The sequence below is a fragment of the Hermetia illucens genome, chromosome 3, assembly GCF_905115235.1.
Source record: "Hermetia illucens chromosome 3, iHerIll2.2.curated.20191125, whole genome shotgun sequence".
In the NCBI taxonomy this organism is placed as follows: Eukaryota; Metazoa; Arthropoda; class Insecta; order Diptera; family Stratiomyidae; genus Hermetia; species Hermetia illucens.
This window is the reverse complement of record NC_051851.1, coordinates 168,638,223-168,664,808: the sequence shown is the minus strand read 5'-3', so window position 1 is coordinate 168,664,808 and position 26,586 is coordinate 168,638,223. Positions and strand designations below refer to the sequence as shown.

The window sequence follows — 26,586 nt, the reverse complement described above, 5'->3', positions numbered from 1 at the left end:
GCATGTACTGTTTCGTGCAAGAGGTACGGAGTGGCCAGACAGAACGCCAGAGTCTTATTATCTCTGGCAATGCAGATGGGACGAGTTTTCAAAGAGTCAAATTCTCAACAACAGGGTGTGCCTTGAGCGGAGGCATGGGGAGACCAACTAGCACACAGTTCCTCACGGAATACAGTGGATGTTAGAGGGTAGTATCTGTGTCGCTTTGGTTTGGGTAGTTCGTCAAGTGATCCTGGATGTGATAGCTAATCGGAAGATGCGGAGCATGTAATGTTTCGCTGTGCAAGGAAGAGAATGACATCGAAGGAATTTGAGCCAAGCACGGGGAAGGAACGGGACCCTGGAAAATAGTGTTGCGAGATAGTAGAATTGGATTGCTGCTTCCTCACATCTACGCATTTTCATAGGTGACTTCTGGGGATACTGCCAAGGAGTGGACGATCTTCATTACTAAGTTTTCACCCACTAAAAGCCGACAAGTGAGACAGGGTTGTAACGAATTCAGGTCATCTTCAAGCAACAAGAAACAGGAGTATCTGAATCATCATCATAGAGCTGTGGGCATCTGTGTTTGAGTATTATACCTGGAATACTGGTATCACTGCTGGAATAAAAACAGAGATTTGTTTGGGTTGCAGGAACCACCAACAACCAATTTTAATCGCATTTATTTTAGCTCCTACGAAAAAAAGATTTAATGTTTGTCATTATTAAATCAGTATCATCATATGATCCTTGGGGGTGGGAACAGCTATTCGCACAACTACTCATGAAAAATGTAGGCTCACCTTTCCTTCTCTCTTGAAATCAGGGCATTGTTTACAACTCAATAGCTCAAGCACGTGTTCAAAGGAATTTTCTGCGCTTGCTCCAAATCCCGAACTGGTCTAACAGGAGAACAATTTTCCCTCCTTCAAAAAGGACACAATCCGATTTCCATCTAAATTTCCCCATCAGATACTTTACAACATTCTATTCCTCTCTAAAAACCCAAACAAAAGCAGACCCCCTAAAAAGCCATGTCAATTGTCAATCCGAGCCCGATGAATGGGGGTCGCAAATAAAAGGAAAAATCCCTACCCTCGTTGTAAATGTATCTGTGTTATGTTTATATTCGGCATTGCTGCACTTTCGTTTGCTCAGCACCAAATTTCAGAAATCTCAGATACTAGATCTATCTATCAGTCGGTTGGCGTTAGTTGTTGCGTTTGGCGGTGACGGCGGTGTTTTTCATAAGATTTTCCGACACCGGAAAATTCAGTTGAGTTTGTGATTACGTGGGTAGTACGCGTATTTTGTGGAGTATGTCCTTTGGATAGTGTGCGTTCGGTTATTGCGATATTGCGGCCGTAATTCATGAATACTTCGTATGTTGGGTGTTTGGAGTTTCTTGGTTTATATGATATGATTATGTGGTGTCGGATGGTTTATAATATTGTGTGATTCATAAATCAACAGATACGTAGATGGTGACAAATTATTGTGTGATTAATTGCCACGATAAAAATAGTAAAGCTGTGAACATTTTAATGTTAGTTGTTTTTAATTGTTTGCGGTGATTGGATTTGGATTGTGCGGTTAATTGCTTTGGTTTCGGTTAAAGTGATTTTGGGTTAGAAGGTTGGAATTTAATTTAAAAATTGGATTAGATTGAGAGCTGGTAGTCTCCTGAACTCCAACCGATTAAATTACATTCCAGAGAAGACAATCTTATCTGGATTTTATGCACCTTTTAAAGATTCGCTTCCTATCTAAAACAAGGGTGGTTTAGGATCTAAATATAAAATGTCTGATTGCTCTGATTTATTAGACGAACTACGAAAATAGATAACTTTGAGCACTGAAGTCTAACTCGGTATCCTAACTGAATTTCATTTGTATGTTTTTAATTAGCATACATTTGCCAGCGTAGCTCCTCCCCTGCACAGATAAGCCTTAACTTGGAATATACAATCGTTTAAAGTTTAACCATGACTTGCCAAAATATAATTATCGTAATTAAACTTTTTCTATCTATTTAAATTGGATAGTAGTGGAAAACTGATCGATGTTGCAAGGGATGCAACAAAATTTTAAGTTTCTGGAAATTATTGCCTATCTTTGGGCTCCTCCAATTTTTCATTGTAATTCCATGGCACCTAAAGATATGCCAGTATTTACCTCTTCTATCATTAGTAGGTTCTCCCTAGATACACCAAAATGCTCAAAATATGCTTGGCCCAAATTTACTCCACTTTTTTTCTATGCTCCTTTTCATTTTCAAAAAGTTTTCTATTATTCGTTTTTGGTAAACCATTGAAACGAAACTAACACTCCATTGTTTCAGTTTTAGAAATAAGACATCATAAACGTAGCAAAAACTAGATGCAAACAAATCTAATATGAATTTTCATGAAAATCATTCGGGGTTGCAATAGTGAAATGTGGAAAAGTATTCATTTCAAAACATTCATTTGAAAACTTTGAAATAATGTTGAAAGTGGGTGGCAATTCATAACAGTGAAATAACTGTTTTATGAATGTATTAAAAAGTTGTACTGAATGTGAGTGAAAAATTAAAATGTTTTATAAATTTAAACCACATTTTATAGATTTTATATTAACGATGATGTTAGTTGGTGAAAATATAGTTTTTACAGCAACGGAAATAATAGGTAAGTTTTTTTTGCGTTTTAAGCTATTTAAATTTGAATAAGTGTGTGATAAAGACCTTCATACCGCCTTAGATAGGATGCGTGACTTGACCATTTCATTGACTGTAATGTACACCCTAACGATGCGAATAATCAAGTCCAATCTTTCGTTTCCAACATTCAAGTCATCCAGCAGTACATGGTTGCACGGTAGGAGCTTAGGACACTTTTGAAAATGTTTCTTCTTTACTCCTTGCTACTGGACTTCAACCATCCATTGGTGTTAGGCATTGACACACTCTCTCCAGTATTTTATACCTTAAAATTCGCTTTCCCGCAATTGATAAAAATGAAATCAAAATTTTTTTGTTTCCTAGTTCTCTAGCATTGAGAGGCTGTGCTAATTGGATCGCTCACGGGATTTCCTCTTTTTCCTGCCCCATCGGATTTCCCATCCTTCCTAGCCACTTCTACAATCCCATTCTGACTTTCGACCAACCTTCAAGTTTCTTGAAATCATAGATCCTATTTAGAAATCCTAGCGTTATATATATTCTAAATCGGAAATGACCATTAAACTGCTTTTATTGTCTCATCACAATGCAATTAGTGTGCCCTTTTCGGAATGCAGTTGAGTGCATTTTGCCTAACGGATCGATGCCGGTAAGGTGGAAATATTTAGGTATCTAATGTTGTGATGATATTACGGTCAATATTGTATCTTGGTTTGGCTTCCGGTAAATTTATGACCTACTGGAATCAAGTTCATGACCTATTAAAATCCGGGCTACAGGTAGTGCGAAACAAAAATGTTTTTTGTTTGGTTCAGACAACAACCTGATCGAGGAGAGATCCATTTCGGACTTCAAAGCAAAGCAAAGAAAGTTGTAAGACCTGAAACGAACGGTGTATCTCGAGAGCAACATTTAAGTGGAGTTTCAATTCAGGCACTACCACCGAATTCGGATCTATTCCATACATCGTTTTTTTGCTGCCGTGATTGGTTATGTTCTGGGCATTATTATTATTCTGTTAAAGGAAGTTGCACCGCGTCCTCAAAGAATTATTGTGGTCCTTTTGCTGGTTATAGCGTATCTATTAACTATAAATAGTATGTTACGCAAGCCTTCAACTGTCAGGAATTTTAATATATTGCCTACTTTCAAGTAGGTGCCTCGACCCACTTTGTAGAAGTGCCGGACACTGTCCAAAAATGTGACGTTTCGACACACTCCGCGCTGAACTGGCAGGCAATGTCCGTAGATATTCCTAGCTTTACCAGTGAGGTTAGTGAGGTTTGAACAGTCTTCTGTGCGCTTGGTTTCCTATCCTTTGATAAGCACTCTGGGCTGCTCCATTCCTGGTAGGTTCACCCAGTATAGTTTCGTCAGCCGTTCCTCTTCATTTTTATTTATTTTTTTAGAGGTGGAAATCTTCAAAAGACTAACCTCGGGATTCACAGTCCCTAAGAGTAAGGGATTTTCACCCACTAAGGCCACCTCTCCTCAAGCTGCGATTGAGATTTCCCCTCCAAGCAGCTTTGTTTGCATATTTAGGGTCCTCCACCCCAGTACTCTAGTTGACTTTGCTGAGGAGCTGCCAGTGTTACCAATTGTTTTTCAGGTTCCTATGCAGATCCTCATTATGAATGAACCAGGGACTGTCTACTATGCTTTTAAGCAATTTTCTTCTGAACATTTGTATGACCTTCAGGTTTGATTCTTTTGCACAGCAGAGCTGGAAGCCGTACGTCTGTCCATATGGGCCTGAAAATCTGCTTATAAATACGCAGCTTGTTGGTCATTTGGGAATTCTTCCTCAATATCCGCTAAATCTGTCTGTATCTGGCATTAGCTCGTCCTTCTTTCCTAGCATGCGTCTTCTCTAGTTGAGCTTAGAATCGAAAGTCATAACTAAATATTTGACCTCACTTGCCGGGGGCACATCTTGCCCGTTTATGATGACTTTAGATAGGTACTCTTTTTCATTTGTAAAGTTAATGCACTTTGATTTGCTTTCGTTTAATTTTATTTTTCATTTCTTTGTCCATTCTACAATGTTGTCAATAGTTATTTGTAACTGTATTTTTGCTTCTGCCGTAGTTTTGCAAGTGTCTGCAAATGTCGCTACTTTGGATTCTACGCAGGAAGACATATCATTGGTATACAGGAGAAACAGTGTTCATTTTTAGTGTCATAACCACGAACCCGTCTCCGGTTCTCTTTCTGGTCAGTTCATATAGCGCTGCATTCCCTTCCAACCCAATATCGCCTGGAACCCAGAGTATCCAGATCTTATGGTGTTAGTTTCTTAAGGCAATCGAATACCAGTTTAGAGTTCACTTGGTTGGACCTAAACACCTCATCGGGGTTTATAGGCAACCCCGCGCTCGGGTCAACGAGGCATTACAGTAGGAATTCCACTGGCACGGCCAATTTCGTCAACGCTGCCGACTTTGGTAAACCTGGGGTATCATTCTGACCATTTATAACTTGAACTAGTTATTAGATCAAATTGGTAGGCTTTCAAATGGAATGGGTAGAAGGGGGACACCCATGTTTTATTATTATTGTAAGGTAGCGTAAAGTAAATGGAAAAATTTTGCCTTTGAACCATTTTTTTATATTTAAGGATTAACATCGCTGGTCCTTTCGTACAGATAAGTGCCGACATATGTTAGTTATTGCCCTGCTAGCTTGAAATTTAAACCCAGAAGAAAATGTTCTTTTACGGCTTGGTTATGCGGGACCAAGCAGAAAGAAGCCAGGGTAGGCAACAGTATTTCCCTTTTGATAAAACTGGGCCACCACATTAGCCAGTCCGTAATCCCATTGTATGTAGTTGAATCGTTTCCTAAAATCAAGCAGGTGGTCCAAAGCGGTTTCAAACGCTGACTTCATTGTTGTCAGCGGATTTTATTATTATTATTGGAACGGGATGATCTTGTGGAAGCATATGTTCCAGGAGAATACCGGGGAATATGTTCTGGGCCCGGTTATTTGCAGTTGGCCCTATAGTGTCAGTTTCAGGGTGGATGTCGTTGTGCCCATATTTGGGGGCTTTGCTTCTCATGGGCGCAAGCGTGGAGTTGCGTTGCACAGTTCGGGCGCGTACCCCTTAGTTGCGAGAGATGTTAGATAGACCTCGCACCCACTGGTATCCAATGCAAGCTTCCACTCTAGATAAACCCGTATCGCTGTGGTTTTCAAATTGATCCGTACCCGAAGAGAACGGTGGGGCTATGCCTAGACAGTAGGTGCTCATGTTAAACCCCCAGGACCTACGTTTCGATTGCCTTTGTTTGATGTCACTTGAAACATCCTTTTCTTTCTCACAGTTTATTTCAAAATTAACTCCAAAAAGCTGTTTTTTCCCTCAACATTTCAATTCAAAGATTTTTTCTCATTTACTATCGCAGCAAACCCTTAAGCGCATTGTTGCAACTGTATAGGTATCACGTTGTTGAGTAGCATCTACAAGATATTCTCCGCTATCTTGCTAGACTATATAGTCCCATCCGCCCAGAACATGGTCGGCCATCCATCAACAGATCAGATTTTTTGTCTGGCAAGCTTTTTAAAAATAGCTCTTTTGATCGACATCATGGTCGCCCTTGATAGCATAGCCAGAGTAAAACTGTACACACTCATGAGAGAATTCGATATCCAGACCAAATTAAGTAGATCAGGAAGTCAAATACCTGCGAACAATGCTTGGTAACTGACTAGGACTGTTACAGGCAGCACTCTCGGAAACGCTACCAACTGTGGGTGGGCTCAGATACGGAGAGTATTGCTCTATCGAGTCATTAGCCCGGTCTTGCTCTATTATGCTTCTGTATGGGCGGAAGCATTAACAACCAAGGAAATCACAAAAAGCTTGTTGCGGTCATTCAAGGTATGCATCCTGAGGCTGATTAGGGGCTTTCAAACGATCTCTGTGGACGCAGAGTTAGTCGTAGATGGTCTGTTGCCGATGAATGTCTTAGCCGAAGAGATGCCACGAATCTGGGCCAGGAGAATGACAACCGAAAACGAAGTGGACATTATCAAGGGAAATCAATTGTCAGACGCTAGACATGAATAGCCTAACGAAAGGCCGATGGAGACAGATGTTTCGCGATTTGGGAGTCCAACATTCCGAGATCCCTTACAAGCTCTCCAAAGTTCCGCGGGTGAGTGGTTGAAGTGGTTATACGGGTTTGCTTTAGTATGTAGGTGAGGATTTTCGGTCAGTGAATCATGCACGGTCCTCCTCCAAGACAACCAAAAGACAAGTCGGGAAACCGGAAGCTGGGCGCTTCAGGTATGAAAGGTTTTGTTTGCTTCTTGAGTGAGTATATTTGAGTGTAGCCCATTTGTATGTAGCCCGTTAAGAATATGCATTTAGCATGTCAGATTTAGTACTTCGGGTTGTAAATTTACACGGTAAAGACAACTTTGAGCTATTGTAACTTTGTTAGTAATAGTATGATTTTGATCAAACTAGGAGATAATATGCTTCATATTATATATTATATATTATATATTTACAACCAAGTTTTACAACTCTGAGGTAAATTTAAGGGGGGTTTTACTCAATTTTTGAGTTATACTCAAGCAAGGCAATCAGGGCTGCATTTGGCAGAGAGCTCTGGTCTGACGCTTGCGGAGAAAAAAAGAGAAGCGAAGTACCGGAAGAGAAATTGCGCCTGTGTTAGAATCGGGAATCATATCATCACTTCCAAGCCGACCATCAAATACTTGGGGGTGGTGATAGACAGGAAGCTCAGTTATAAGGAACACGTACAGTATGTTTGCGATAAATCATCCACTGCTAGTATGGCCCTAGCGATGATGATGCCGAACGTGGGAGGGCCACGGCATACCTCTAGGTAGGTAGGAAGACAGCTCTTAGGGTATGCTCTGGCTTCAGGACTCTCTCAGATGATGCAGCATTCGTCATCTCTAGAATGATGCTGACTGACATCTTGGTAGATGAGATGACGAATATATACCATGCGAAGCCAATCTCTCCTTTATTGCAGACGAAGGACACTGAGATGGAGAGATCCATAAATAGATGGCACGAGTGGCGGGAACGCTCGGGAACGGGTCGGTGGACTCACAGGCTCATTGTTGCCATCAAGGAGTGGTTGGAGAGACGACACGGTGAGATTAATTATAATCTCACCCACTTTCTCACGGGACATGGAGGATACCTCCAATACCTTCACAGGCTTAAATTGGAGACCTCACCCGACTGTTCAAATTGTGATGGAGTCCCAGAGAACCCAGAGCACCACCCAGAGATCGACTGTCTGAGATTTGTGGAAGAAAGGAGGAATCTAGTGGAGATTCTACTAGGGGTGCTGGTACCAGAAAATCTGGTGCTGAAAATGCTAGCACATCAAGAGAATTGGGATGCGGTCAACTCCATGGTCGCATCTATTCAAGAGAAACTGCGAAAGGCAGAGGAAAGGTCAAAAGCGCGGTCACGTGCGCCGCGTGTAGAAGAGATGGGATTAAGCTAGAGTGAGCTGACTCCGCTCCGTGATGTAATACCTTATGGTGGTTCCGCGGGACATTGAGGGAGTCGGGGGTGGTTTTAGTGGGTAAAAATGCGTTGGGAGACCTGTAATTTCTCTGTCCGTCTTCCTGCCTGTTTGTTCGTTTGTCCCATCGTCTGATTATCTATTCGTCAGTACACTTTAGCCGAAGGGTAGGAGGACTTCTCTCCAAATTTTGGCAAGTAGATGTCCTCCAAGCATCAATCCGGAAGAAAAGAGAAGAGCAATGAGCTTCATCCATCTGAAATACACACATATCTCTTAGAGTTGCATAATGCCCACAAACGCATGACTTATTTTTGGTAATTATTTCACTATTTTCTCCCATATCCTTTATCAACTTTCACAACAATAAACAAATGATCCCTCTAATCTACTCACCAGGAATTTTTTCAACCCATTTTCATTTTCACCGTAGTAGCGTCGAGGTGAAATCCGATTTTTTTATGTTCAGTAAATACTTTGCCTGTGCGCTTCCAGATGGGTTGTTGTAAGGGTGGGTAGGGGGTGGGTATGCGAAAAGTGAATGAATTCATTATACGGAAAATTAAAAAATAACAAAATATCCGATATGAGTAGTGAGACTGAAAATGCAGGTCAGATTTTCATAACGTGAAGCGGAGATAAGAGGAGCGAACAAAGCGGGAGGAGATAATTTTGGAAGGAAATACTTGGGAAACCGTTGATGTACTGTTTTGATTTCATTTGGCAAAACAGCAAGTTCGTTAAGTCTCTATAGGTGTGAGATTTCAGATAGAAGATTTTTCAATCCTATTATGCAGTTTCAGGTAGATTACTTATTCCTTTCGAGGCAGCTTCAATGGGGATGAAGGAAATGATAAATTAGATGAGAAATGTTAGGAATGTATGAGCGATTTAGGAAGGGGGACGAAGTTTTTAGGTATGGAATAATTAGTGCTGAAAATTCGTGATTGAAAGAGATATGATGACAGTGGAATAATCATTATTAGCACATTTGACATTTGCCCTAAGTTTTTTGCCGAATTCCTCCTACTGCTGAAACGATTACCCAACAGTAGGTCGACATGGTCCCTACCAGTCCATCCAACTTGGTCTTATTACTGGACAATACATATTAGTTCCGGATACCAGGTCCTTCGTCCTTGCCATCCCCATACAACTCTGGTGAGACGGCAAATGCTGGTGTCAATCGGCTTTTCATATCAAGTTTTGTCCAGCATCTGTGCTTCATGGGGTCCGGTGATAGAGACCTCAGCACCAGAAATTACCCTGTTGACGTCGAAAAGATTCCAACGTGTTCCTCACCCCAACGTGTCCTCCTCCAACGTCCCATCCATGGTATGCACCGCAGCTCCGCAAATTACATTTTTTCGGGTTCTTCCCCGGCGTACCCCACCGGTCTACTACTGCAAGTAGTGTCATTTCCAAAACAATTGTTCGTATCCAGATTGGCTTATTCTATCTCTTCCGATGAAGTTCTCGATTAAATCAGGACTATCTCCTGCGGTACTTTCGTCTGCATTCAGGATTATGTATCTTCATAACTTCGATGCCGTTACGCGCTTTTCTTCTGATCCCAGGAGGGTTTCATCGGGCCTTAGGAGAAAAAGAAAAAGTCAGGAAGAAATTTCTGTCCAGGTCTTGAGTCTTCTTGCGACCAGCATAAACATATTGTTCAATAGCTTAAAACTTTTCTATCAAAATGGGAGAGTCCTACGAACGAAGCCGTTGTGCTTCAGTTTACCCATACGGGCTTACCAGGACAATATCATATCGAACAAATCTTTCTTTTCTCCTCTGCTTCTGAAAGCTGTATTACTCATTGTATTTCTCCCCAGAGCACTAGTCCATTTATTATATATTTCTCCTTTCAAGCTCTCTCACTTGCGCTAGGAATTCCCCGATACCATTCTGTATCCTCCATTGTTTGGGATGACTGTAATCTTCCTTTGTTTGCTCCGCCTTACATTGCTTCCTAATAACCTTTCCATTCTCCTCTTTATATACCATCATGACCATCTTGGTGGTCCCTCAATTCAACCTTACCGGAAATAACTTGCCTGCCTGTTCGCTGTTTTACCCAGCTACCAGAGGCTCCTGTCTAACCTGCTTCTCTGTTAAGTTACTACCGCGCTCCGGTTCTTAAGCCCTTATGGATTCTGATTCGCCATAGAGATCAAAAGTGAAACTCACAGTAAGGAGATGAAATCACTGATAACAACGCTTCAACTCCGTCATAGAACTTTCTGAGACACTCGGAATCCTTCTCTACTCTTCTGCGACCAAGTGCTATTGGGGCGACCTACCCGTCGGCCTTGGCGAGTACGTTCCACTAAATGGCCTGCCAGTATTAGAATTGTTGCGTTTCCTTAATCTGTCGCCTGTCCACTGCCTTTCGATCACATCGCCTACAGGTGACTGCCCTATACGCCGACCGAGTTCTTCACTCGAAACACTATTAGGTCAGCGTAACCCCGATAATACATCGGAAACAAACGGTCATAATGGCTTGGAACTTTTACGTAACGGTGGGGTCACTTACCTCCAGTTCAATGCCACCATTGGTAGAAGCCATACTTCTTTGATATAAACATTGGTCGACGCCTTCGAAGCTTGGCCCATTGATGCGAAAAGGGAGAGTAAGATGAGAAAGAACCTTTTTTTGTTGGTGTTTATCTCCAGTGCAACTCTTTTCAATCGAATCCAAAGCCACTTGGAAAAGGTCCACGACTCGGGACAGATGTCATCAACGTAGTCGAGGAGCTCGATGGAAGATGGCATCGTTCTTTGAACCCCTCCATGTATTTCAGGCGAGGCAGCATGAATAACGACCCCGATAACACCATTTTTTACATCAAATTTCTCTGAGATTTTATCTCGATGACGTACGTGCTATTTTGCGCCGCCGTCCTGGTAACGGCTAATGATTTCTCCGAAGTGCCCTTCCTGCGTAGAGTATGCCAGATACACTCCCTGTTCATGCTATTCAAAGCCTTCTCGAAATCAACGAACAGTAGATGAAGCGAAGATCTGAACTCCACGCATTTTTTCAAGATGATCAGTAGGGTGTTGATGTCGTCAATGCAGAAGGATCCTGAAAGGAAACCAGTTTGCTCTCTGTCGATTAAATTTTCGAAGTGTTCTTTGAGATAATTATAGTATAGTTTGACCATCTCGTAGCTAAGGAGCAAAGAATCTTCATGATAAGCTGGTGCCAATCTACTAGACTTTTATGACTTCTAAAATTTCTAAATTCTCGATAGGAAGGTCGGTCTTCAAGTAGATGCGGACTCAGGACTCCCAGCATCCTCAACAGAAAAATGGGTTCCTTGTTTACAAGGATTTCTCAGAGGCCTTTGACTATGTTAATCACACGATATTTTTATCCAAACTCACCCCGTTTAATATTCTCATAGCCAATGGAAGACAAGACCTTTGCGGGAGTCCTCAGCGAGATCTGTTGTACGGTCGAGCCTAAAAACAGCAGAGCAGAAGCATCTTCCATTCAGAAAGTGGAGGGTCGTGGCGTCCTCATCAAATTAGGTTCGAAAGCAACAAACAAAGGTACGTTCTGTGAAACGACCGAGGAGCTATTGGGAATGAAAGCTCTGGTGTCTAGCCTAAAATCTCTAAAAATCCGAGATCTTGACTGTTTCGCTGAAAAGACCAAATGGAAGGGACCACCAAGCACGAATGTTTGGAGGAGACCAATGCCTGGCTTGGCATGATCTCTGTGAATTCTAGAGGCCAAAAACTCGCTTTGGTTGCCCAGAAAATTCGAATTGGCTGGATAGTATCCAGGATACGAAAATGGGGGGTGGGGGGATTTCGTATCCTGCATACTACTTCAGATGATTAGAATATGGGTGCGAATCTGTAACATACTGGCAATCTCACAGGAGAGCAACATGCCACAAATGCGGCGAGATAAGTCGTAAAGTGAATACCTGCAAGAAAAAGGGAAGTTCAATTCTGAGATTGTGGCGTGTGTGATAAGAGCGTTGCACGTATTGCGTACTCAGAGTGGTATCCAATTTTCAAAGTGAGATCGGAAAGAGCTAGGACGCAGTAAACATGATTCGCATCCCATAGATTAGTTTGAGTTCAACTGCTAATGAGTTGCTCATTAGTGAACAGTACTGGAGCAAGGACCCAGTTTCTTGGCACTCAGACTTATTAGGCACCGCTACCACCTAAATTCGGGACTGCAGTGGTCTGGGGGTTCTTACCACGGGTCGGAGGATGGCTTTGCCTGGATGCGGTGTTTAAGGGTTAATTTAACACCGAACGGGACGATGGTAGACTTTCAATGTAAGCTGCATGCTCTGGAGAGCCCTGTCTTGGGCACTGAGGGGCAGATGCTGGTCCAAGAGGATTTCAGGTCGGTTGAATCGGGCATGCCTCACCCAGACTCCAGGGGAACACTGATTCTCAGAAAAAATGAATTTCAGATAAAAACCCTTTGATTTGAGGATTCCCTTTTCGTCTCCTCTTCTTTGACTCAACAAAAGTCTCCTTAGAAAGGACCATCTTCCAATATGATGGCCTGAAAGTGCCAAGGCAGGGCGGAAACCTTAATGTCCGCTTAGGTAGGAGAAGCATCGATCTACTTTTCCGATCGCGGCACTCGAGCCCGGAGTTTTACGGCTCCAAGCATGGTCAAACCGTTATTTTTTCTTTATTTTCATCTTGGGGATGATTTCTTGAGATAATTCTTTCCTCTTGGTTACCTTCGGGCCTCCAGGATGGTCTTGCGATCATCGCCAATCCACATTTGTCATTACAAATGGCAGCAAGAACAGCGCGCGTAGGTTTGAAAGCCGGATCCACACCAAGGTAACCTTGCGTTAGGAATACAAGCTGATGCCATTGGTGGACGGGTGGCGAGTTCTGGTAGGGTTCTCGGTAAGTGATCATCAATATATCGTATTTGAAGTTGTTGATGCCACCCCTCGGTGTGTAACAGTCCGGCTCGAAGGTGAACTCCGGGAGATTAGTCGAAGCTCCTGGAGCAGATGGATCTATGCTAGAAGGCATTCCTGGGGGTGGTGACACTCTCGCAGATTAAGTTATGAACCTAATGATGCCAGCCTGCGGAACTTCAATGCCCAGGAGAGCATCGAGACGTGGTAAACCTTCCATGTGTTAGTGGATAGCGGAAATTGGAGACCCTCGGGAGGAGTGTGACAAAATCCGCCACTTAAAATAACACCTAATCGACCGCAAGGAGGCATATAGCACAATGACAGAGTACAAATCAATCAAAAAGAAACTTCGCAGCGCGGTGACTAAAAGCAAAATTTCTGCCGGCAGGACCTAGTCGAAGAGGGGAAAGGGGAACGAACGGATTCGGTTATAGACAGCTAATTTGAAACATTGAGGCTAGTGTAGAATCTTGGTACACTTAAGGCCAAGCAGATCGACTGAATGGTATGGGTACTGTTCCCTGCACATTCCCTACGGGTGGACGACAGCAGCATGGAAGGCACCAAGGATTGCCCACTACTCTTTATAAAAGAGCTGCAAGAGGCAATCATTTTTATGAAAAACCAAAAGGAAAGGCAACCAGCTGCTTACCGGCTACCTTGCATGCTTTATACGGGCAGGAAAATGTTCGAAAATCCCATAAGGCGTAGCGATACGTACTGCCGGAAATTTATGGCCAAAACAGAGAAGGGAGATCCACGGTAGATACTGGCATGCAAGTCCTTGATGCGGTTCATTAAGTGGCGGCATTCACCCGCCGAGTTGGACTTTTGTTTTTCCTCGAAGCGTCTAATGTCAGAAATGCCTTTAATTCCCTCAGATGGAAAGCCTGATAATAGTAGGTACACTAGACAATATGTTCCATGTGCTGAGCTACCTTTTACCTGAGAAACTGCTCCTTGCTGGGACGCTATAGGTCAGAGGAGGATGGAGTTAACATCGGAGTAGCGCGGAGATTCGTCCTAGAGCCTGACCTTTGAAAGATTTCTTACGGGAGTCTGCTAAGACTGGACACCCCAGAAGTGTCCCCCCTTGTCGACTATGCAGATGACATAGGGTAGGCAGCTGGATGACTGCTCATGGCTTCAGCCTTACGATTGAAGTACACGAAATAGCCATTCTGACTAAAAAGAGAATCCCAGCCGGATCGATAGTCGAGTGAAAACCAATGCTTAAGTGCCTTATATTGACTCAAGGATGAGCATTTTCGAGTAAATCAAAGGACCAGCGAACTACGTCGCATCTGGAGTTTCATAGGAGTCCTAGATCATGTTAGCGACTTATTTAGATAAGTGGAGTGTAGTCTGTTCTGCTTTACCGGACGAAAGAATCGGCTGATGCTACTTGCAAGGAGGTGTATTGTAAGTGCCTTAAGTAAGTACAGAGATGGGGAGCTTTCTCTGCCTACCGCACAGGCGACGACCACAGGAGTGACTCTCGTTACTATTCTTGCTAAAGAGAGGAAAGCCATATACAAGGAAAAGACTGAAGGGAGGCGGTTGCTCGTGAAGAAGAACAGGGTTCACTAAATGGCTGACACTCTCTTGGCCAAAATTGAAACATCCAGCTTATTAGGGGGGGGGGGGGGGAGAGGTCGAACCTACACAAGATTGGGAAGGAGCGTCCTTCGAACTGTGTATTTAGCCAGGGGTTGTGGGCGACGGCGTTTATATCTTTTTTTCTTGCGGAAGGTGGGATGGAGTTCGTCATCAACTCTATATATAGTTGGGCTAGCGCTTTGCAAATAATATTGTCATGAAGTGCTGACAGGTGGAGTCGTGTTAGACATTAAGTTCAGGTTCTCATTGTTGGAAAGATGGCTGAGCTCGATCGGTAGAGGGATCGGATGGCAGAGGGTCCTTGGAGTAACAGTTCCCTTCCCTCTCCCCTTTGGTGGAAGGAATTGGCGGACTTGAAGGTTCCGCAAAGTAGAAAAGCAAGAGGGCGTGCTTGAAGTAATGTGACAAAGGATTCTAGGCTAGTTCCCTGACGATGAAAAAGTATTTAGGTGGAAGTCCGTAGTATGCCGTTGGGAGACTCCAATAATCGCCTACCCCATCCCAAAAAAATATTCCTCTGTGGTTAATACCAGAGCCCGATCCACATCTTCCTTGTTACTTTTGATGAAAAGCTCCGCTTCTAGAGGCACTGCCTTGATAACAACTGTGTGTGCAGAATGTCTGGCTGCATATTACCTCCTTTGACTTTGATTGTGTGCATACCTTTTCAATTCCGTCCTTCGAAGCATTCTTTAGTTTTACTAGTGGTTCAGCCCTCTTTCCGTAACTGCGACTGTTGTGCCCTCGAAAAAGCTCCGCTTGTACTGATTTTGGAGGTTTCGAAGTGCCTTTCTTGGAGCTGAAACTTTATTTCCACTCGCCGGTTTCTAGGCTTGGGCTCCCAATTCAGTCGACCTTCCTACCAAACGATAGGAGCAGAAGCAGAGATTTATCCACTTTCTACGCTAAGGTGACACGCGGTTCACTCCAAATTTTTCTTCTTCGAATGTCATCGGAAGTAAAATTCCAATCAAAATCCGGCTAAAACAAAGATACACAAATACATTCCCTTTATTTGCCTTCCCGTAGCAATCATTGATTTTACATTAAGTTCTGCTCATAAGGACCCATCTGCCTTGTAGATATTCCAATAATGTCACAATAGACGTCCCATTGGAGACTTCCCGTTTACTTTGCCTTTTCGCCTCCACTATTCAAGTCATCAAAAGCGAAATGAGCTCAAAAGTGGTCGTCCTTTCTTATTGACTGAAGTCACGGCACCATTATCATCACACATGAAACTATACGTACCAAATCGCACCGTCCTCTGGCTTCAATCGCATAGAAATGTCTACCCCAGGTAAATCCTTGCATTATACAATAAATTTTATCGAGGAAGGAGAAAAGAAAGGAAGCATTCAGAATGACCACGGACGCTATAAGCTGATATGAATGAAATATTTAGCCAAGAGTGGGTAGGGGAAGGCCGTTACTGTCGTGGTGAAACTTGCGACAGGAAGGCTTAGTACGGCCCGACAAAAATCCATTCATTGACTTTCATTAATTGAATCCTTTGCCCCACGATTGTTAGGAGTTAACTATCGTCGACCGTTATCTTAATTTGTTGACGAGTTGTTCATTTTGTTCTTTTTCGTGGTAACAATGAAGGAAGTGGCAAGAAGTCGCGCGAGTATATTCGCCAGGCATGGAGACAAAGTGCTATCAGGACTCGTCCATCGAAGCAAGTGGAGGCGTCAATAAAACTAGATGAGATCCATATGGTTGATAGGGGGCCAAATTTGTATTTCTGGGGGTGTACTGCTCATGCCAAGGACGAATATAAATATGTGGAAAATTAATCATAAATATATTGATGGAGAAAAAATAGATGGAATTCATGTCCCCATGGATGTTTAATTGGGGGCTAATATTCTGAATGGAGATCATGATCATTTGAGCAAACTGAGGCGATAGTGGGTGATTGGGACGTCATATGAAATGAGTGATTTTTACGGGTAATGTTGACTTATTTACTGTGTTCTAATGAGTATATAAAACATGATCCGTAAAGAAGGGTAGGTGTTAGTTTATGACGTCTCCAATTGAGACTTGAAGGCTCAAAGACGTTTAACACATGAAGCCAGGCCTGTTCAGTATAGGAGCAAAACCCCATGGACTCATTGGGCCTCGAGTGTAAAGTGCCACTCGGTTCCACGTGTCTTCGCACTACAGCATGCCTTAACTATGGTGTCCAGGGACCCAAGACATCCTTCCATCGAAAGGTCATGGGGCTCTCATTTTCTGCAGAATAAAAAGGTCGGCGACCGTGATTTGCGGATTGTGCGCTGGTAGGATTGAAAATATCTGTGCCCACGGAGCAGCTGGACCTGGAACCTCACCGCGCTTTCGATTGAACTACGGCCCCATGTCTTTTATGAGATAATCGGTCCAACTACCTCTCGAGTCTGTTTCTCCAGATTGCTGCCTTGTGCGGAGAGTACGGACTCTCTTTTCACAAGCGACAACTTCTTTATTTCCCTCGCCTTTCCTGAGGTATATAATCCTCCGCTCAACCCATATTTCGAAACCGTAAAGGAAGACAGACTGAATCGCAATCATCAGCAAGGAACGCCTGCCGGATAACAGACCTCCGATGTTGAACATCAGCCGGCAGATCGCATTCTATCCGCAGCCTTGTTTGCGGTGTTGCGAATCTGATCGAAAGAGCTCATCTTCGTGTCTACCGTGATACCGAGGTTTTTCACCGTTGGCTTCGACAGGACCATGGTTCAACCAATCTAAATAGGGATGACTGCAGGAACCCTCTTCTTGGCCAGGACGGTGACTTCAGCTTTCTTCAGAGTTAAGGAGAATCCATACTAAGGCATCCATCGGATTATTTGCCGCATTACTCTTCCCAGTGTACGCTGAGTTTGCTTAATCATGCCTAGGTAGACTGGAGTTTGAAAACGATTTTCCAGTGCTTCAAGCATGTTTCACCACCTCGCAGAATTGAGACGTTTCCTACAGCAAGGATAATAAGGAGCACTTCCCGCGGACTTAATGACAGCGGATGATATGCTGACGGTCCTTCTGGGTCGCATTCGCCTTTGCTTATCAGTATAAGTCTCGCAACCTACCAGTGGGAGGAAAAAATATCCACTGTCAAAACATGCGTTGAATGCGCCGAGTAGCAAATCCGGCTTGTACTGACATACGAGTTTCAAAACTTCGTTGGGATTACCGTCCGGTCCTGGTGCCTTTTTTGCCTATCAGGGATAGTACCACCTCCTCTAGTTCCTTTGCAGTGAAAGTGGGCATTCCTCATTACTCACTCCTTTATCGACAGCATCAGTTCGGATCGGGTGGACAGGAAAGAGGGTCTACATGATTTCTTCTTTCTTCCCTGCTTCCTTAGAACACGATGACTGATGGGCACCAAGTGTTTTGGACGCCAGTGTGTACCCGAGGACCCATTGCTCTTTGTTTACGTCGTTGATTAGCTCCTGCCATCAGCGTGGCTTCTGCCTATTGATTTTGTGACGAAACTCCTTTTTCACACTCTTATACTCGGCGATTCTAAGCATCACTTCTTCTTGGCCTCTTGCGCGCTGAGCAATCCACCAAAGCGTAAGTCGTCCACCAGTACATGGGTACTTTTCCGGGACGCAGTTTCCTTTTGGGAGCCGATGCATTACAAGCTGCGGTAATGGGGCTCATTTTTGAATGAACTGGCGATTCAGTTGCAGTTTTTTCTATCTGCGCCTGGGTTTTGTGTCTGATTTACCTCCTTTGAAAGAACTTCGACAAATTTTGCAACGTCGATTGCCTCAGACGGCAAAACATTGGGAAGAACTGTTTGTCACTTCGTAGAAAATGTATAGATGGTCACTGGCGTTAAAGTCTCCTTCGACTAGAATTTTCCCTTCCGTGTTCCAATCTCGTCCTCCAAAGCAATAAGTCTATCGCGAAAATCTTGATTGTTAAATCTTGGCATTGTTCCAGGCTCCGGCATTTTTTCCGCAGGCATTTCCGGGGGATGGTAAGTTGTCCCTCTGACATTTTGCCATCCTTGGAGGAAACTCCCACGGCAACAGTCAGAACAGAGGCTGCAGCTTCCGCATACGACCCATTCCCTTCCCCCTACGTGTCTGTATACCCATGAGAGGAATCAGTTTCATTGAGATCTCTCTCGCTGATTTGATCATCTCCTGGCACACCGGTTCTAATCGCATCGGGATGCGTGCATTGCCGCTGACAGAAGGGTCTGGTGCGTCTCACGGGGTGGATCTCACGGGAGTTTCCAATTTATCCCCACCTTCCGCTGAAAATTTCACTTCATTGCGTCCGATTTCTCCGGACATTACCGCACCCAATGGTACAACCACGTCCATGTCCTTATTCCCAAGGTGCTTTATCTCCTTCACAGCGACTTCTTCTGCCTCTAGCTTGGGGTCCTTCCAAATTCACGGTGTCCGGGCCGCTTGGGTCCATTTCCACGTGTCGGCGTTAAACTTCATGAATTTATCCTCCAGTGCCCAAAGCGCATGCCCGGGTTCTGTTCACCCAACATACAGATGATGTCCTCCCTCCCTTTGGGATTTATTTATTAAACGGACAATAAACAGAAAAAAAAAATTCCAGTTACGTATTGCCCTTAGTAGGAGGAAAAAGCAAAGACCGTAGTTTACAGGGGAGGTTAATTTAAAAGAAGAGCGAGCCGGTGAATTGTTACTGCTGCTGTGTCTTCACTAGGGAAAGACAATCACAATTACGGAAGGGGGACCAGATTACGAAACAATACTGAAGGATACTTCCCACCAGAGAGTTAAAAAGTATTATGGAGGGTTGGATCGAGGTGAAATAAGTACTGGAACGCAGCACGAAGCACGGTTGGTGATTTCGAAGTAGTGGTTATCAAAACGCTCAGGTCGAGCATAGAGTGCAGATAGGACAGAGAGCAACCACCAAGAGAGTAGGAGAAAGGGGTGGGAGAGATTTTAAGTGAGTAACACATCGAGTGGCGTTTGCTGACCAAAGTATCGGGACTTACCTGCAGGGAAGCGTAATCCCTTGGGGACGAAACAGTGGAAAGCAGTTTCAGGTCATCGGGGTCTAACAAGTAAGAATAAGTGAGAACAGTGGGGAGGTCGTTAATAAAGAATGAAAATGCAAGAGGTCATAGAATGGATCCCTGTGGTACGCCAATGGAGAGGGAAAAGTACTCGATGTGCAAGCATCAAAGGAAACGCTACAGGATCGGAAGGTAGAAGGAGGAAGAAGGCAAACCACGTAATAAGTGATAGAGGAATGTTAACAGAGGCGAGTTTGGACGAATTAACGAAATCGAAGGTCTTAGAAAAGTTCGTGTAAATAACGCCGAGAGTTTAGGCACTTGGCAACAAAGATGGTGAAGTCGTGAAGATTGGTAGCAGTGGATTGATGTTTTTTGAAGCCATGCTGCTCCCTTGCTATAATGTGGCTGAAGTGGGTGGTCAGCCAGTCATTGACATACCTCTCAAGGATTTTGAAGCAGGATAAGAGGAGCAAAATAGGGCGGTAATTCTCAGCAAGAGTATGATCACCGCCTTTGTGTTTGGAAAAGATAAGGGCTTCTTTCCACAGGCTGAGAAAATGATACTCTTCGATTCTCTTATTGAAAATATTGCAGAGAGGAAGGGAAATGAACTTAGAGTTTCTAATCAGGAAGAGGTTGGAAAGACCATCGGGGCCGGGTCCAACATTGACATCAAGGTTGTCACTGAGGCACTCCACCTAAGATGGAGTAAGGAGGGGAATGGTTGGAGATTTGGAGGAAACTGTACTCAGAAGGGAGAGAGCGGAAAAACTGGGAGAGGGTTTATGTACCGCGGAAAAGTAACTGCAAATATATCACAGGATAGCTGAGGAGAGGCAGCAGAGGAGCCAGAGAATTTGATGAAAGTGGGAGGGGACTGGGAGACATTGCGGGCGTTACGGATGTGGGACCAGAAAGGCTTCAAGTTACCACGCGCCAATTCAACTTCTACGCTGTACAGATAATCCTTCCTAGATTTAACTAAGTTCGCAGAGCGCTGAAATGGTCAAAGTCTGCAGGACTTCCGGTGGATAAAAAATTTTTGCTCGTAGCTTGCTTAAGATGTTTTCTTATGGATTTCAGTGGCGAACCATAATGGGTAGGAGTTCAGGAATTTGGGGGAGGAACTAACTAAGAAGGAGATCAGACAGAATGAAATACAAGGAGAGGAGGGCTTGGTCGCAGGTTAATGGTGAGACAATGGGAGCCCAGTTGATTCACGCCAGAGCTAAGTTCAAATTTTTAAAGTAGCCCTTACGAAAATTGAGCTTAGAGGGGTTGCGCATAGTATGGGAGTTGAAGCGTCACAGTTGTACGTCGAACTTAAGGTCATCAGAAGCAACATAGGGAAGAGCAAGAGAAGATTGAGAAAGGAGCCGTTCAAGCATGTTGAAGAGGACTAGATCGAGAGTGCGATTTAGATGATTTGTGATGAGGCTGAACTGAAGAGCAGCACAGTGTTCATGAAAATGAATAATGGGAGAGATGGATGAGAGGAACTATTTGGAAGTTATGGCGGGCTGAGAAGGTTAGGCTAAAAGAGCAAAGGGAGGTTAAATTCACCACAGATAATGAAGGGAAAGGAGGGGAAATTTATGGTAAGGAATCTTACAAGACTGCCGAAGAATTCGTCGTACAAATGGGAGGGACTGAGGCAAGGACCAGCGTTGGGAGGGAGAACACACGTCAGGTGATATAATTATAGGGGGTAGAAGATGAAGAAAAGATGGGTTCGGCTTGTAGGGTCACTTAACTACAATCATGGCACCTTAACCAGCGAACTTACCTAAAGCTACGTGACCTCTGTCGCAGTTTAAAATCTCTCTCCTATCATCTAACCACGTTTCAGTGATACAGATGAGATGTTGTTGGAAAGCCTGGGCAGAAAGGTTGAAAAACGATAACTTGGTATGTAGGGCTCTCAAATTTTGATGATAGAAACTTAAGATACTCGACAAGTTGTTTGTGCTGGTCGGCGAGGGAGGAGGCGACACGGAAATTCAATTGTAATTTATTCTGCTGGTGAGGCTTAATGAATACTGCTTGCGGCCAAAAGTAGGGTTGTTACTTAGACGGTGGTGCGACTTGCAGCAGAGGGCCACCCGAATGTTTAGGCGAGGAGCTCGGACTGAAGGCGGGTGATGTCTGGTGCACTGCGGCGGAAGGCATTGATAATCCGGTGGACAAATAGCGCGCTGAAGATGGGTTGGCTGTTGCTGGAAGAAGTATGGACCTCCCAAGTACTTCTATTGGCGGGTGAACAGCAACTTCTCCCGATGAAGCACGTTCGACGGGCGAAAAGTTTGGGCTGGACGGTTCGCCGAGAAGGCCGAAAATATCGGAGCCGCATTAAAACAGTGTGAAGTAGTTGGAGTAGGCGGATTACATGCACAGGGGGGGGGAGGGTGGTCTTAGGTATAGAACCCGTGTTTTGCGCAATTTTTGCGGGCATGCTAACTGAAGCTTGTCGCGGGGATGATTCAGTGGCCGGTGATATATTGAGACCAGGTAAAGCGCCGGATAGCGGAAGTAAGCCCAATGATGCACCTGGTGGCTGCAGATTGGAGTTGGCCGTTCCAACTGCATGCTGGGTGGCCACAAATGCTTGCTGGACTGCTGCTGACGTCATTATGTGCTGACGCGGAAGCTGGATCGCATCAGAGAACATAGTGCCAACTGTTACATCGGTAGGAGGTAGGACACATTAGAAGCAAACTTTGCACGAATGTCGAGTAAAGTGGCACATTGCAGTCAACGAATTTTGATCGGGTTGATTCAGGTTCATTATAAATAGCGCAGCGAATATCGTAGATTAACGAAGACGATACCATAGTACTAATGATGAAACGTAAAGATCCGTAGTTGAGGAGGGAGGGAGGGACCACCCACGTTGGGATCTCCCTCGCTAATTTGATTACCTCCCAACCCACCGATACTAATGCCCGCGAGACGCACGGATGTAGATCCTGGTGTGGAGCAGAATAAAGCATGTCTCATAGATGTGTTGGCCTTACAACAGAAGAGTTTGGTTTATCCAGTATGGTTGTCGCCAGGGTTACCAATTTGTCTTCACCTTCCATCGAAGATTCTGCTTCTTTGTGTCCCATTTCTCGACATTACCGCACTTGGGGGTGCAGACACGTCCTCATTTCCAAGGCTGTTTGCCTACTTTCGCACGGTCTTCCGCTTCTGCCGGCTTGAAGCATTCCTAGATTCGCGGTGTCCGGGCTGCTTGGCACCATTTTCACCAAGAGACGTTAAACTAGTAGCGTTCACCTCACCACCGTTTCACTTAGGGTGAAGGAGACGGTTCTGGCAGGTAGGATTCAACCTGTTGTCCCTGATCTTTAGTGGCTGAAGTTTTCTTCTACCGAGCCTTCTTTTTACTTGACAGGTAGATTTGTACGGGAGTACCGCAGAGGGGCCGTATTTTTCTTCCTGACTGGCTGGGCCGCAAACACTAAATGCAAGGTTTCCATTGACTTCGAAAGCGTACCTTCTACTCTACTTGAGACTCCCCTACCTAGAAGGCGATGTCCGAAGAGGTCTAGAAAGTAGTAAGTAGTTTTAGGACTCCCTTTTTTCAGTGATCGGTAGTTCTAGAGTCAGGTTTGAAGGAGGAATAAAAAATGTGGGATAAATTGAGACGTGACATGATGCAGGATCGGATTGATTTTTTCAAACTCCCATACTTCCGAAGAAAAGGTGCAGAGGTGCATGGAGATTCTCCAAAATTCTGGTTTGAATTTCCTACAAATATTTATGCTGGTTTATTGAGCCTTACTCAGTATGTCCTTTCCAATTTTCACTTAAGGGGAAAATAATTTGGCTCATTCGATTATGACCTGGTTGAAGGTATTCAAAGGATAGAGTAGATACGCATTCTAAGAAGAATTCGGCCCTTAGTTTGATGTCAATTACTTTGGGACATCCAAGTCAAGTTTTCGTCCTTTTTCAGCTTCAAATACTGTCTGTGGTAAAAGTCCAGCTATTGACCTATTTGTGGATCCTTTTTCCTATTATCTCTGTCTATCAACCCCGCACCAATTTAGCGTAGTTAAAAGTGTCGTTCTTTCATTCACAATGGATGTATTATGCTGATTTTCGCCGGGAGTATTAACGAAGGATCTTTCCTCGCTTCATGTTTGATTTCCGTTTGATACCCTCGAAACATCTTCTGTTTTCCATGCAATAAAAAGATTTAATCTTCTTCCATCTTTCTCATTTAATTTCAGCCGATCCCAAATTCAGTGCACCGATCCAGAACGTAACAGCGCCCGTGGGACGAGAAGCATTACTAACATGTGTCGTTCAGGATCTGGGCTCCTACAAAGTAAGTGACTGAGTGATTAATGTATTCCGACATTAAATTGAATGTCGTTTATTAGCATTATTATGAACCTGCTCCCCAAGGTAATATCATTTATGTGCTTCCATCTAATAATAACAAGGTAATGAGGTCCCTGGACCAATACCTATTGCCAGGAAGATAGTGCTCCGAGAATAGCATTCATGTTACTTCTCTCAGGCGTCATATTAGATGTTGTGCAAGTTGCCGTCCCGAAAGGACAAGATGTCCCATTCTGTAGTAATTAATCGTATGATACAACAGGATTGTTTGTGGTATATTGGGCGGGGTGCACATTGAAAAAGGAGCGAGCAGGACATGATAAGTTGCTGCAGATGTCATTCAAATAATTTTATATTAAATTATCCCGGGTCAAGGAGGTTGGGGAGTGTTTGTATGGTTTGGAAGGTCCTAGTCTGCCCACGATTGGGATTATCCTTTTTTCGTTATTTTATAGATTTTATAGTTGTCTTTCAAAACCCCGACCTTGAGGAGTGAATTCCGACCCCACGCCCACTGTAATTAAACTTTTGTATAAGCGAGTCCTGACCACAAATAATCCTTCTTTTGTGTTTGAATTGCTGATGAGATTTCTTTGGTTCTAATCTCTCTTCACATTACATTGCTCCCATTATTGTTCATTTCAAAATATTCCCTCCTCCTCCCCGTAATGCCTCCAGTTGCTCTTTACATTCATTTCTATTTTGTGTATAATTACAGGTTGCATGGTTGCGTGTCGATACACAAACCATTCTCACAATACAGAATCACGTCATTACGAAAAATCATCGCGTTGGCATAACATATTCGGAGCACAAAACGTGGCAGCTGAGAATTAAGGACATCAGAGAATCCGATAAAGGCTATTATATGTGTCAAATCAATACGGACCCGATGAAGAGTCAGATGGGCTATTTGGATGTTGTAGGTACTAGTCGAGAGAGAAATCTTTTATTTTCATTTTATTGTTCAGTTGAAGATAGTTCGAAATAGATACGTCCTTGATCCTGTTCTTTATAGGACTTCTTCCTTAATCCTTCTTAATCCTTGTGAAAGTCCTCCCTAAAGCATTTGTTCCAGCTCCTTAGAGCCTTCAAGAGCCTCATTATTTTCTTATGCTAACCAGGTAGGTAGTCTCTCCTTAAATATTCGCAGTTAACTCCCAAAAGGATAAACACCAAATTAACAATTCCGATCAGAAATATTACTCAATGAAACATGAAGCTCCTTCCCCGGCATTTTTCTCACCTCCCCCGAAATTATCCCCTGAGACTTCCGCTACTGAACCCTTGTCAGATTTCCTTGAAATCAAAGATGGTAATTTGGTTGGTAATGTTCCTTCCTAAAGACAGAAAATAGCGACAAGTAGCACTCACTATTGAAAATGATTTCATTTCGATTTCCCAACAACAGGAGAACCATCTTAATGGATTTGGTCACGGAAACCTCACGAAACTATACCCACATTGGTGACTATTGTTGTTATTATCCTTTGTACACATTTGTCTGAAGACTCGTAATAGGAATCGGAACAATAGTGGTTGGTGGTGGGCTGATGGGCCGGTAAAATAGTACTTAGACCTTTTGCAAATGGAATTTATGTGTATATGTCGCGAAAATACAATATGAGTCACAATTTGAAAGTGGCTACTATCGGCACGGATAGTTTGAGGGTGGCCGGGTTTTATGGTAGTGGTTATGGCTTGCAAGGGAGTAAAAAACACATTAACTTTTTTGTCAGTTGTAAAAAATGCCGACTGGAAGTTTGTAATGATTGTCTTGAGATTTTTGTAGCACTTTTTTGATGGCAGATTACGGAATCAGATTACTCGAAAAACTATTAATCTAGTCGAGTACTTTTAGTAGATATTCGGGACCAGGTATAGGTTTGTCTAGACTAAATCATTGTTTGAGAGACCTCGGTAAAAGGCTAAGGTAAACATCCGATTCAGTATCCCATATGGAATGGCTCAATGGATTTAGATTGCTCAAAGTGAACAGGAAAACTTTTTCCGTCCCAGATCGACAACACCCAAATACAGGCCCAACAAAGTACCTGGATACCACCAGCTGGAAGAGGAACTAGGTTCATCCACATGACTTTTATGAGCTAACGCTCCTTTATGGTGTATGGGTAATAAACTGTCTGCATTCGTGAACATATCAGCGGGTTCCAATCGCCAGGAGTCGTCAGCAGTTTCCGCGGGTCGCTTACGATACGGGAAGTGACGTCCCGGTGGTGCCCTAGTAGTTAGTTCTTCCCCACTAGCTGGCAGTATGCCTGCGTCCTAGGTAGTTGTCTTGAGAAAGCCTATCGGTGAAGAGCGAGTCGTGAACTGTTAGACGTTGAGACATACTGGCAGTTGTGATGTGTATCAGGAGGCAGCCTCTTCGGGACCCTGGTCCGGTAGTGCGCATTGAACCGGTATTAGTAGACCGCGTTTCCCCGAGCGAGCGCTGATTCGTCCGTGAATTCCAGGATCAGCTAAGCGTAAGTCAGACCTTAGGGAACT

General features: G+C 43.7%; 1 protein-coding gene across 5 annotated transcripts in view; it reads left to right on the top strand.

Annotated features, from left to right (window-relative positions):
* Nucleotides 1-1,056: 1,056 nt before the first annotated feature.
* LOC119653080 (limbic system-associated membrane protein) overlaps nt 1,057-26,586 on the top strand; it is a 74,586-nt gene continuing 49,056 nt past the window's right edge. The window contains exons 1-4 of one of the 5 annotated variants that reach the window (XM_038057573.1): nt 1,057-1,093; nt 2,327-2,654; nt 23,961-24,058; nt 24,794-25,001. In XM_038057573.1, coding sequence (XP_037913501.1) covers nt 2,561-2,654; nt 23,961-24,058; nt 24,794-25,001 — 400 coding nt within the window. In that variant the 5' untranslated portion in view covers nt 1,057-1,093; nt 2,327-2,560. Of the gene's footprint in view, nt 1,094-1,191; nt 1,621-2,326; nt 2,655-23,960; nt 24,059-24,793; nt 25,002-26,586 lie in introns of those variants that run through there. The other 4 variants (XM_038057572.1, XM_038057571.1, XM_038057570.1 and 1 more) reach the window with 4 other exon arrangements.